This window comes from Chaetodon auriga, chromosome 5, assembly GCF_051107435.1.
Source record: "Chaetodon auriga isolate fChaAug3 chromosome 5, fChaAug3.hap1, whole genome shotgun sequence".
NCBI lineage: Eukaryota > Metazoa > Chordata > Actinopteri > Chaetodontiformes > Chaetodontidae > Chaetodon > Chaetodon auriga.
The window spans coordinates 10,945,812-10,960,079 of NC_135078.1; the positions used below are offsets into that span (position 1 = coordinate 10,945,812).

The 14,268-nt window shown below is 41.1% G+C and overlaps 1 protein-coding gene across 2 annotated transcripts; it reads right to left on the reverse strand.

Annotated features, from left to right (window-relative positions):
- Positions 1 to 5,244: 5,244 nt before the first annotated feature.
- dmrt3a (doublesex and mab-3 related transcription factor 3a) lies at positions 5,245 to 8,705 on the reverse strand. Of its 2 annotated transcripts, none has more exons than XM_076730369.1 (2): positions 8,306 to 8,705; positions 5,245 to 6,624 (listed from the first exon to the last, which is right to left on the reverse strand). In XM_076730369.1, the coding sequence occupies exons 1-2, from the start codon at positions 8,703 to 8,705 to the stop codon at positions 5,603 to 5,605; spliced, it is 1,422 nt and encodes a 473-aa protein (XP_076586484.1). In that variant the 3' UTR covers positions 5,245 to 5,602. The 2 variants fall into 2 exon arrangements, with proteins under 2 accessions (XP_076586484.1, XP_076586485.1); XM_076730370.1 differs by having other exon boundaries at positions 5,593 to 6,615.
- Positions 8,706 to 14,268: the final 5,563 nt, after the last annotated feature.

Sequence of the window (14,268 nt, forward strand, 5' to 3'; positions counted from 1 at the left end):
TCCAGGTGAAATGTGTTGTCTGTGTCCGCTGGCTGATTATGGCTCAGCACAGTGGGGCGAGGAGGTTCCAGAGGTCCTTGAATGGGTTTCCAAGGGTCTTTTAGGACCTTCCAGGGGTATCTCAGAGGGTCTTGGAGAATCTAGAAGAGGCTCTAAGGGACGTTAATGTGGTTATGAACCTTTAAGGTGGTTCCAGAGGTCCTTGAGAAGGATCCAGTTTTCCTTGAAGGGAATCCATGTATTCCTACAGGAGTTCCAGGGCCCTGTTCATAGGTGTGGAAATCCTTGAAGAATCCATGAGGAGTCCCTGTGGTTCCCTAACTGGAGTTCAGGAATCATAGAATGAGTTTCACAGGTTTTGTGGGGGTCTGGAGATCCTTGAAGTGATTCCAGGGATCCACGAATAGGTCTCAGGTGTTATTAATGGAATTTCAGGAGTCTTTACAGGGGTCTGGAGGTCCATCAGGGGGTTTCCAGGGATCCATGAAGTGGTTCCAGGAATGTTTGGATGAGTTGCAAAGGTCTTTGAAAGGCTCTGATGATCCTTGAGGATATTCCAGGAATCCTTGAAGGCATTCTTGAGGGAGTTTCTCTGGTCTTTGCCTGGGTCTTGCCACATTTTAGAAGTTTTGAGAGTCCTTGAATAGGTTTCTGAATCCTTGAAGGTGATGTGGCAGATGAGGCAGTGTGAGGAGTCTTTAAGGGGTTCCAAGAATTACTAAAATCATTTAGGGGAACCTCGAAGGGATTTGGGAATCTTCAGGGTGTTTCATGGATCCTTTAATGCATTCAGCTGTTATTGAAGGAGTTTTAGGAGTCTTTGAATCCTTGAATGGATTCCAGATGTTACTTGAGTAATTTCAGGGTTTTATTTGCAGGGTTCAGGGATCCTTTAAGTGGGTCCTTCACAGAGTTCCAAGGATTATTGACAGAATTTTGTAGGGGATTTTTCTACATCACGATGTAAACATAAATAAAAGTTATTAATGTGTAGGATACAGTACGACGGGTCAAAATGTTCTAAAAAACATCACAACATTATTAGTATTTATAGTGATCTTATGATATTTTTCATTTGAATGCGACTTTTTAAATTAACTTTATCCAGTTTGTTTTGTCGGCCTCACTCGCCCTTCCATTTCTACCTCTAAAACAAGGGTATCTCTGTGTAAAAATGTAGTATTACTAGCTCTTCATCCTAATGTTTATTTAGGGTGGGTTAGGTGTTGTCAAGGGAAATGACTGAATACACAGCTTTCACTGAGGCTCATCCTTTTTAATAGCTGCAACCTGGAGAAAGACACAGACTCGTAATGACACTTTCTCACACGCTGTCCAGTTTACTTTTGGGGATGATTGAAACAACAGCATCTTGTTGGAAGTGTCCAGCCGTGCAGGCCGTAAAGTGTAACCGGAGCTGTGTATAGACAGAAGAGCAAAGTGGGATCACTGGGGATCCTGTTATGTTAATTAGCCTCTGATGGACCGACAACACATGCAGCTGAATACTAAACCAGGCGGGACGGCATTTGTTCCTGTCTGAAGGGGTCTGACACCTCGACCTCTCATGGCTAATGTGCAACAAACAGGAGGACGTGTCCTTCTGTTGTACACAGCCGTGGAAGAAATATTCAGATCCTTCACCCAAGTAAAAGTACCACACCGAAAAAAAAAAAAAAAAAAACAGCTATCAGTAAAAGTCCTGCATTGGAAATGTTACTTAAATAAAAGAATGTAAATAAAATCAGGAAAAGGCTCTCGTTCAACCAACAGTCCAAACCTGAAAATTATTCAGAATAAATTAAATGATTCAGATAATTAAAAGAATAATCGACGAACCCTCTCAGTTGTGCTTGTATGTATTGTTGGGTACAGCAGTGGCATGAAAGTAGCATGAAAAAAAAGACTCCAGGAAAATACCTCAGACAGACAGATCTGTACTCAAGTACAGTGCTTGAGTAAATGTAATTAGTTACATCCACAGTTTTTACATGTAGTCTGAAGCTGCTCACACCATTTCACATCTATTTGTTTAGTTATTCATCCATTCATAAGTGAACTATGTGTTTTTATGGTAAATAAGAATGTGTGTCATTGTTAGGAAATGTTGATGGGACATTGCATTTAAGGGCAGTATAAGGAGGAAAACTAAACTAAAATAAATGATAAAATTCATAACAACAACAACAACAACAACAACAACTAAATAAATAAATAAATAAATAAAGTAAAATTATTTAATTAACCCAGTAGTTTATGCATCAACCTAGAATTATTCTCATTTATCACTGTGATGTTGTTAGGCCTGCAACAAATACATCTTCTAAAAGAAAAGGAATGCAATTAAAATCTTGTCTGGCTTTCATGAACGGATATAAATTCAACAGTTTTCCCTGCATGAAGTTTCTGCTTCACATAGATGTTGTTAGAAAATACTGATGAGAGATAAATGATGCTGTGTTACCATTTGCACCATGAACTACACTGAAGGCCCCTAGACGTTACAGTAAAAATACCTATGTTGTCCACTGGGCGGCAGACTGGAGCAGATAAACGGGGTCAGCATTGCTTTGAGGTCTCATTTCAGCCTTAAAACAGGTGAATTAGAAACACACAGTTTCAAAGCCCTGGACTGATTTGGGAAAACCATATAAAGAGTGAGAAAGTTTTTTTTTTCTTGTTATTCTTTGTCTATTTTTACTAATCTGAAGAATTTAATTTAATCAGATTTTGTTTAAAAATGAAAATATTTTACTGTTGAACACACATTCATCATTTCATTTTATTTTTAACTCATTTATGCATCTATGATAATTCTAAATGACATTTGGCCCCGTGATATCAACATGATGATGGTTCAAATTCACCACCAGATAGCAGCATTTGACAGGTTTAAACCAAAGGAGCCGAGCAGGAGGGACTGAAACTGTTGGTGCTGCAGGAAACAGGAGAGCAGATGAGGAAACACTCAGTGTGTGTGGAGGGGTTAACCAGGCAGCAGCAGTCCTGCACATGCAGCGACACTACAAGCACTATTTTAAAGTAAGTGCATGTTCGTCTGATAAAGACGGGCAACACACACACACACTCACACACACTCAGACACACAAACACAGAAAACGGAAAACTGCATGACAGTTGGTTCAACTGACTGTTGTGGTTTCTAGCAGTGGTTGAAAGTAACTAAGTACATGTACTCATGTACTTAAGTACAAATTTGAGTATTTCCATTTTCTGCGACTGTTTCTGTTCCACCACATTTCAGAGGGAAATACTGTACTTTTTACTCCACGACATAAATATGATAACTTCCTTACTTCAGATTCAGTTTAATAAGACAAAATATTTCAGTAAATCATTTAGAATGTATTATCACAGGCTGGACAGGAGTTTATTGACCCCTTTCATGAACTATCCAATTAATACCCATCTCCACCTTCACCAGCTGCCACATGAAAGTGATGTACACATGAATGCATCAATAATTATAAAGTTTATATTATATACAATAAATAGGGTTCTAGAAACTTTTGGTACTCAAAGTATATTTTATGCTTACACTTCTGTACATTTACTGAAGCAAAATTTTAATTGCAAGAGTATTTCTGTACAGCAGTATTTTACTTAAAAGATCTGAGTACTTCTTACACACACACACACACACACACACACACACACACACACACACACACAGCCTTTAATGTACACTGACTGACTGAAACAATGTCTCATGTAATGAGCTCTGGTCATATAAATGTGTTCTCATCTATTTTTCTTGCACTTATCAAGATATTGCCTTAAAGACTGATGCAAGAGGCAAAAGACTGCAGGCATCTGCAGCAGAAAATGAGGAAAACCTTTCACAATCTGGCTGTTAATAAAGGCTGCTTAAATAAATAAATCAGAGACAGAGTGCAGAAAAAATGACACTTGTTAATTCTACTGATTATTAACTTAGAATATAAGTCGTGTTTTCAGTCTTGCTTCAGCAAAATGAATCAAAATAAAAGAAGCAGCCTCAGCAGTTGTGCCCTAAAAGAATCAAGATACTCAAACAGTTTGTGTTTCTAAATTATTATTTAACATAAAAGAAGTCTCCAGCTGCTCATTTATCAGTAAAGTCAGCTGTGGTGTGATTACAGCAGAGTCTTGTATCTACTCGTGTCCTCAGTTATGTGTCAGGAGTTTATTTATCATCACGGAGCTGCTGGCTGACTCAAAGAAACCAACCAGCAGCTCTCAACACGGCAGATCGTCTCTGCTGATTTCTTTAACCACTGGTTCAATCACGCACTGACACCTGCACAGGTGACTTCACACTGGGAGTACTCTGACACTAGTCCATGCTATTGATTGTATGAGGTGATTGGACCAATCCATTATCAATCATCAGAGGTGGCATGTAAATATGCACATTTATTCAAGTACTAGAGTTCAGTATAAATGTGTTCTTTACTTCAGTATTTCCATTTTATGCAACTTTATACTTCTACTTGACTACATCTCAGAGGAAAATACTGAACTTTTTACTGCCCTTCATTTATCTGACGGCTTTATTTACTGCTTACTTTTCAGATTACAATGTTTCATTCCCCTCCTGTCCAGTGAAAATTATGTACAGTGTCTCCAAACAGCAACACCAATGTTGTGGATTTAGCTACCCAACAGTATATATAATAGTAGTAAACGTCTACAGCAGTAAGATGGAACATACACACGAATGCAGCAGTAATATACTCCAAAAACATCAGATGTAATAGTAAAACACTGACAGAGAGCACTCTACAGCACAATTACTTATTTTAATACTTAAAGAACATTTTGCTGATAATTCCTGCATTCTTTTACTTAAAGTATCTGAATACTTCAATGATGTCTCTTAAACCTGCAGCCACATACATACACACTTCTTTTATGATTGATGGAAACGACATGTCACATGATCTGAAACACAGGCCGCCATCTCTATGTTTGGTTTTATCCACATAATAATGATCTCTCAATGCTACTCTTGTGTTTCGTGGTCGTTTTTTGATTGTGCACACACACAAAACCATCCCATACTGTCAAAGATACTCGATGCTATCCCACATTCATACTACTGTTACAATAAAGGCAATATTAAGAAACCATCTGTATTTAATATGATACTCCTCTGATGTTGAATATATTTTGAAATACTGGATGATTTTTGAATAAGATCAAAATCATGGGTGACATTGAAGACGACAATCTGATCCATTTGGAAAACTCAGATTTATTTGGCATACTCTTGACATGCATTGATGATCCTTACATCGAAAGTGTTCACAGTACTAAACATGCTTACAGGAAACAGGTGACAGGATTTCAGAACAAATGCGAGTCTGTTACATTCATCCGTTTTGCTCGTGCCCACGTGACATCTTCAAAGCATGGTTTTACAGGAGGATTAATATCACCTTATCAAAGGGTGGGTGCCTGACATAGTTCAGTTCAAACGAGACATCCCCACACCCCCCAGAAGCAAATAAAAAAAACTTTACACACACTGGATGTCCATTCACAATAATACATTTTTGGTGTCCCCTGCTGTGTATTAGTCCATCACCAGCATCATCTTCTAGGTGGAGGAGTTCAGGATGCGGGAGTCCGCGGAGTCGGAGCGTTCTTCGTACTCCTCATCAGGGGAATAGAGGCCGGATTTTGGTCCCAGCGTGCAGCTCTCCTCCTGGATGCTGATGCGCTGCTCCTCGGAGGGTCTGGAGGGGAGGATCGGGGAGCTGCGGAACACGGACCCGCCGGGGCCTGCGGGGGCTGTGGGGGAGAAAGGCGACACGTACTGGGCCGCCGAGCGGAGCTGGTACTGCTGCTGCAGAGCCATGGTATTCCACAGAGTCACGTCGTTGTGCACGAAGGGGCTGGCCTGGCTGCGCGTCAGAGAGTTGCGCAGCATGAGCGGGTAGCGCGTGTGCTGCGGGAAGGACGGGTGCTGCAGGGGGACACCCAGCGGGCCGGTGGACACCACGCTCGAAGCGGAGTCAGATGTGAAGCGGAGGGACTCGGGGACCCGGAAAGCAGAGCCCACCGACCACTTTGCGGAGGAAGTCACCGGGTGGTAGGAGCCCAGCGTGTGCTCGAACAGGTGTCCGTTTGAAGGCAGCACCAGGGCGTCCGGGTGCGGGTCAGCGTGCGGGTGCGCGCTCCCGTCAGGGCCCCGGCTGGAGAGCAGCACCTCGATGGCCCCCACTAGATCCCCCCCGCAGCCTCGGAGGATGAGCTCCAGGACAGGAGGCTTGTGAGCGGGGAAGATCTTCTTGAGGACGTCCAGCGGCGGCCGGTTGGCTCGCAGGCTGAAGGGCAGGTTGATGGAGCCGGCCAGGCCCTCGATCAGCACGCTCTGCTCTGCGGGGCTGACGGGGTACTTCTGGGGACTCTCGGGTTTGGCTTCTTTCTCAGTGCTGCCGGCTTTGGGGAGGCTGTAGCGGCTCTCCTCAGGGTGGGAGGGGGTTTCTGGAGGCTCCGGGGTGTAGCAGGAGTTCTGTTTGGAGCCTTCGGGGGAGCTGACCGGATCCTGCTCCTTCTCGCTGGAGCTCCCTCCGTTCTCACCCCCTGACGCCTCATCAGGACCGTCCTCTGCGGGCTCTGCAAGACGAGGCAAGCGAACAGTCAGGAAACAAGTTTGGGCAGGAAACACGGGTTGAAGACAAACATTCAGCTTTCTGTTCTGCACTCCTTCATGCAAACTCGTCTCTTTAAAGAAAAGCCCGCCGCTGAGAGCTCTGCTCAATTGGAAACGCAACATGCAATTAATCGCCTGTCAGCTTGTCTCCAGCACAACGATTGATGTGGATTTACTTTATTTTGTCGTGTCCAAAGCTGTTAACACAAAGTGCTGACGGTGTGACCGTGAGGGATCTACCGTCGATGCCTTTTGGCCGCATTTAGTGAACAGATCGCTGGCTGCTCGGTAACATTTCATCCGAAGTTGACCTCCTGCGAGAAATATGGCGATTACATTCGATTGAGGCCGCTGATTACTGTAATCTTTAAAAGCACTCAGCTCTGTTTGTCAGGCCGAGGATGGAGCTGATGTGGAGTCAGCTGAAGCGCCTGTGTCCAAATGTTTGAGCAGGTGAATACAGAAACAGCCCAAATCCGCACTGTGAAATATTCAGTAATTCAGTAATTACTGTAGGTATGTGGGAGGAATATTGAGCATAAAAGCCCACATGAACACAAATTGGCTAAACAACTAAGAAAAAATAACTGAAATACTGAAAACAGAACAGCTGATATTTAAAGAAAAAGAGGTTTTTACAGCCTCCAAAATGAGACATTTTACAAGATAATAATACGGCTTCTTTAAAATCATTCACTGTAAGAACAAAAATAAAAACGTCATGCGATTTCAATGAGCAAAAAAATATATATCTAATTATGTTGCCTTCATTACTTCAATAATTATGTTTATAATATCGCCAGAACGAGCAGACATTCATCCCTTAATGTATGAATGAATGAGGTTTGTTGCGTTTGTTCAGATCCAACTTTTTCAAACATTTTGTAAAAATGTCACGCAATAATATTTTATTTTACCTTCAGCACAAATACTGTTGATTTGTAATTGTTTCACATGTGTTTTCAGACATCGAGTTTTAATGTAACTGGATTTCAAAATATGTGTTTTCTGTCGCTGTTGTGCTGCTGTAACATGTGAATTTCTCCTCCAGGGAATTCATTAAGTCTAATCTTTCTAATCTCATCTGGATGATTTAAAGATAAAATGAATGTGGTCTGAATGAATCCTTTCATGTTGAGAAATAAGTCATTAAATAAAGCAAAACAGAGGAAAATGTGTTTGAGTCGTTTTTGTATAACTGAAATAAAATGTCCACAAATGACATCATTGTAAGGTTCTTTCTAACACTCCGTGCTTTACCCTAAATACAATGAAACACAAAGTGTGTTGAGTCATCACAGGAAGTTTAGATAAACAGTTTCATCTCTTTGTATTTTTTTTTTATGTTTTATATGTCCAATCAAATGTTTGATCTTTCCTTCCCACGTTTGTATGTGAAAACTTAAAAAAATCACAATACAGATTTACTGATAAAGCAGTACTGTGAGAATGTGGCACTTTGTGATTTATTCATTATTATTATTATTATTATTATTATTATTGTGTTATTAGTATAGTTTAAAGGTTCATTTTCATTTTTCACTCCATAATTTGCTGTTTTTCATCATTTTCATTCCATCAAATGAAGCCTACTACTTAAAGCCAAACTTCATCCTCCCGCTCTTCTCCTCATCATTCTCCCACCTGTGCATGTTTGCGCTCCGGCCTGCACCGACTCCGTGCTGCTCCACCTCAGCTCCAGCTCCTCTGTCCTCGGCGGGGCTCCCTGGTTCCCCTCGCCGGCTCCGGATATGCCGATGCCGGGCAGCACTCTGAGTGACTCCGGGATGAGGCTCTCCAGACTTTCGTTGGCCTGCTGCCTGCGGAGCGCCACCTGCGCCGCCATGACGCGCTGCCGCTCGATGATGAGGATGCATTTCTCGCAGGTGCAGTCCTTGAAGCGGCAGTAGCGTTTGTGACCTTTGAGCCACGACAGCACGCCGTGGTTCCGGCACCGCGCGCACTTGGGGGTCCTCTGGAGCGGGGCCCGGGGCTGAGACACCGGAGCCCCCATGTACAGGTAAGGGGACCCGTAGCCATTCATTCTGTCAGACGCAGCGTGTTTTCCAGGACGCACAAGTGCATCTGCGGAGAGGCGAGGCGGGGCGGGAGTGTTGTTGTCCGAGAGATGGAGGTGGATGGTGGTGCTCTGCCACATGCATGACAGGATGAGGGTAAGAGGTGTTGGCTTGTAGTGGAGGATCCACCTTTCCTCTGGCTGACAGCACAGATATGCATCAGGCTGACACGCACTTATGGAGACGAGTAACCAAACGCTGTCACTCGCGTCAAGGCGCCTGCACGCTGCAAAAAATGTCCATGCGAGGCTGAAGTGGGCGAAAAAAAAAAAAGGAAAACTGCCAGTGAGGATCAGATAACCCCACGTTTCCCTATTAGGTTCACACGTTTGTAGAATTCCCTTTAAACACAGGACAATAACTTTCAAGATCAGGGAAACACTGCCGAGGAGATTCAAGGAGACCAGAAACACTGAGGTCTGCAGTGCAAACAAATATGCTCTGCCTGTATTTTCAGGGATGTAAGAGTTAATCATGTAATGAAATGCTGAGATCCTATGAAGGCACATTACAGCTTCATCAACTAGAGGCTGCAACATCATCTTCAGAAATGGTCCCAGGAAAGGCCACAGTGCAGGACAGCCCTGTAACAAGACATTTTATCACTGTATGCAGGAAAACTGTCCCCGTGTGAAAGAAGCTTCCATGAAAAAATTAAGAGGAATTTAAAAGATTAAATTGGCACCTATTTGTATATTTTTCCAAATATGTGAAAACAATTCAGATTTTAACAATCAACATGCCAAGAAAAAAAAAAAAAACTATTGAAAATAGCTTCATGGACACCAAGTAAAGGCATGTGTAAGCCTGTCGTTTAAGACTGAAATGTCAACTGAATATCAAAAATGACACCCCAGCTGTCAAAATTGAGAGATTTCTTAGACAGCAAGCAGGACTCTGCATGGAACAGACGACCATTCAGACGTGTAATCACACAGTTCTTATTTGAAGGCAGCATTGGGGAAAAAAGCTGAAATTTAAACTGATAGAAGCACCATAAATACCTGCTGTGAAAGTCCAAAGACATTTCATCAAAGTCATTTCATCAATAATAACACACGACAACATCCACGCATGAAATCAGCAACCACATTAAAAGACTCGATGCACAAGTGAGTTCGAGTTTTAAACAATATGGCGCATAAAATTCTGATTTTAACAACTCAGCGTGGAAACAAACATGACATTAACCTGAAACCTGGACCTGGACCATAAATACACACAATGAAGTGAAAACCTTTAATCTGAGCCCAAACTGTTTCACTCTGCTGAGGCTGAATATGTAAACACTGAAGTCCCAGCTGTCAAAACTCTGACCTCTGATGTTTAGATATACATCCCCAAAAAGGTTCATTTTGAGGAAATCACACAGGCATAATGCATTCAAAGATCACAAATAATTTCATTTTTAAAAAGTGCGGACATTTGTCTACATTTCCCGTCCCTGTTGCCTGCGGGCCCACAGGCTATAAGACTTAATTTGGACAAAACACTCGCAGCTTCTCGCACCTTTTACACAATCGTACATAACTTAGATGATTAGGTCTCTGCATGTATAAAAGGCCTTTGGGAACTATGTCAAGGATGCTGATATGTCCCTTCTGCTGGACTAATAGAGGGCATTGAAACATAACACCGGACAAAGCCAGGGCCCATTTCTGACCGTAAAAAGGGTTTATTCAAGCAAATAATGGGATCCGAGCCTGCGCAGCTTACGGAGAATAAGAGCACGGTAAACTTCCCCACATGAAGCCCGTCTCCAGGGCTATTAAGCTTTTAATTGGAAAATAGCAGAGGAAATTTCAAGGTGACTAGAGTGGCTTTGCAGTTTGTGCCGGCCGAGTAGATTTGTGGGAGTGGGAGGCAGCGGGTGAACGCCTACACCACAACGCACAATAAATTTATTCATGTTGTTCGTTGATAAAGAGTAAAACACAAACTGGAATAAAAGTTTATACTGCAGGCTGCATTGTAATTGGCTGAAGACCTGATTTCTTTTTTTATTTCATTTTGATGCACTGCAAGTTGAAGATGCAGAAAGGCTGTCATGTAAACATTTTATGCTGAGGTCCAACGTACATTTAACACGAAAGACAAAATAGATTTTAATTTACGAGAAATGCATTCTCTTTATTAGATATAGATACTGTATGTTAAAAGGTCAGTCTATGGTCACCTAACTTTGACCTTTAAGGAGTGGAGGTGGTTTCAATAAAAATAAACTAATAGAAATCATAGAATCGCATATCATAGATTATCAGAAATATCATAGAAATATATGAATACAATATGCCACAGTTAAAAAACAAAAACATTTCAAAAATGCAGCAAAGACAAAGCTCTGTGAGCTAACAACCATGCTAACGTTACCAAACTCGTTAGCTTAAAATAAAGCTCTCTGAGCTAGAAAAATATGCTGAGGGTCAGTTCGTAAAGTCAGTAGCTTGTTAATTTAACACTAACCTGGTTAACAGTGGGACAGAAAATTCACACAAAACACTGTGGACTCCTGCCTCACAACTGTCCCATAAACCGCCAGAGTCAACCGGTGAGTTTTTCTGAGTGCCAGTCTTTTCCCAGTTGTACCCAATGAGGAGAGAGCTCACACGACTGCACGCGTCTGCCTAGAGTTTAGTTAAGCACCAACACAGAAGGCCAAACAAAACTAAAATAAATCACTAAAACTGCATCTTTGTGTATGTTTAATATGCATATTTAAATACTGTGTGGTGAATACCAAGTTATGGTATTTATATATACCTGTTACCCCGGTAACGAAGAAAATGAAGAAGAATCTTGTTCTGGTCAAGTTCACAATCACAAATATGCAACGTCTAGTTAACAATGCTGGGTTAGACTTTCAAAATAAAGTTTGCTGGGAACAATAATAAAGATGTGGTTAACGTGAAACAGTTACAGTTTGATAAAACTGACACCAAGCGGTCCTGACCAAGAGTCTGTATGTGACGAGTTGCTGAAATGGTGCTGACAGACCATCGTTGGCAGCCATGCCGCTCGCATGGTTTAAAAAGTAGTCATAGCTAATTTTGTGCAAATTAAATGTTTTTCTTATTTAGCCCTTTATCATTTTTGATCCCTCCACTTTAGGGGTCTCAACCCCCATCTTGGGTACCACTGTCCTAGATTATAGGTACTGTAAACTACAGGAGTCCCTCAATACTAACCAATTTATATGGTCAACACTTCTTTAGTGTTGTCAAAGATTTATTTTCCTAAATTGGTTACTTAGTTAGGTAAACTTTATTTATTCAGGAAATCTCACCGATCCGTCAATCAGCGTGGCCTTACTTCGTTTGATGGCTTCATTGATAGTTAAAACAATGAGAAACATTGTTAGAAATATAAGCTGGTAAAGCTTTAACATCTCTCAGAGGAATGAGAGTCTTTAACTTCAAGCTGCTGGCTGAAAACATCAGTTTAACTGATTATATATTGAAACTGAAGGAGACTCAGTTCCACACAATGTCTCCAGATGCACAAGTTGACAAAATAACAAATAGTACTTTCAGACTATTTTCACCATTGATCTGGTGATTAAATCTGCCTTCGTGCCATAAAAGAGGTCATACTGAGAGGTCACACAGCATGCCAGAAAAGTTGGGCTGCTCCGTTAGAATGTAAATAAAAACAATGCAGTCATTTGCAAACTAACTGTCTTTACTGACAACACTTTCACAAAGTCTTCCTGAGCTCATGCAGTAATATCCTTTATGCAGTCACAAAGTTCATGATACGATCACCTGTTACCGATGAACTGGTCTATCTGTGGAATGTTCCACACAGTTTATCGCAGGTTTGACTCTCTGAACACTGAGAAGAATTATTTCTGAAACACACAGTATGTAATTTCTGCTGCTTGGGGGTCTCTCAATCAAAACAGTGAAAATGAAAGAAGTATTTTGATGACATCCTGAAGTACTGTGGAATTGTGGGAGTTGTTGTCTTCAATGTTCCACTGCTGATGAAAATCTGATGTGACTCAAGCATGTGACACTTAACGCTAGAAATGTTACATTTTGTACCTTTAATGTAAGTGAATTCAAATAACTGAATTTCTGCTTTCACTGAGTTTATTTTAGTCCATGTGTATAAAATAAGATTTTGAGAATTCAGGGAGAAGCTGAGAGGTAAGAAAGCAGATAAAGAATTATTTGGATGATATAATAAATCTAAATTAGAAACTAAAGGAAAGAAATTATATATATATATAACATAAACATTTCACAACCTACATAAGGCTATGTAAGTGAATTCTGCAAATATCTGTGCAAAAGAAGTCCAGTAGTGCAACTCCAGCTGCCACGATGTGTGAACTATATACAGTAAAAGTATAGTTACAAATAATATGTATAATAATGTTATGTATGTGTACAGCAAAGTGTATGTATATACGCACACCTACAGTAACACACTACAATGAAGTATGTAAATTGGAAAAGGAAGAGAATATTATGATTATAGCATGATGAACTTAGTATTTAGTGCTTATTAACAAATGTTGGCATAGTAACACACTAAACAAAGACGGTGAACAGCCTCACTAGCTTAGCTGATATTAGCATTTAGCTGAAAGTGCAGCAGTTCAGGACTGCTGAGGAATGGCCTCAGAGTCTGTATACATGCATTTTACTATGACTAACTCTCACTGTGTAATAGCTTTGTACTGGCTTCGGTCCATAACTGTTAAAATGCAGCACTGCAGTCTTTAAAATCAAAATGCTGATCTCACCGTGTTCCCAAAAGAAACTGCCACAGGCTGAGGACAATTTTTTGAGCTTAAACCATTTACTATTTCCATTGCTGCAGTGTCAATTCCACGAGTTTGATTTACAGCTCTTGTTGTGCTGTGCTGTACATCTCAGGTCATTGTTACAGCAGAAGTGGAACTGGTATTTTGCATCTAACATGAATGGCAGCAGGTTTAGTATAAAAAGGTTATTTTTAAGAATTTGATTGGCTAAAACCATCAGATTTCACTGGATTTTTGTCTGATTTTGATGTATTAACTCTTGAAATAATCAGTTCATACAATTATCTGAGAATTCAATGACTCACTCCACGTCTTGGATGTTTATATTAGCAGAGGAAACGGCTCCAGCAGGGCCCCTTCAGAGCTGCAGGAGGAGGAGGAGCTGACCTCCGCTGAGTGGGGTTATTATTAGGTGCTGATTGGGGGCGTTGCTGCCACTCAGAAGTCCTGTCACAGAAACGCTGATTTAAGTCTCCCCAGGGAGGCGGGACTCTGAGCTCCTACAGAGGAATTAGCCGGACATCTGAATTAGCGAGACGCACCGAACATCAGTCAGAAACCAGTCGTCTGCAGGGAGAAGGGGACAGTCTGTTTAATTTTAAGCTAATGAAAAAATTACTTACATGAGAACTGATGAAAACTTAGTTGAAGAAACCATCAGAACTAAATCTATATTGAAAATCTGTTATTCTACTAATATGTTTCTGGATTTGACAAATTATAGTTCCTCACTTTCTGTTCAGCAAGCAATTGGTTGA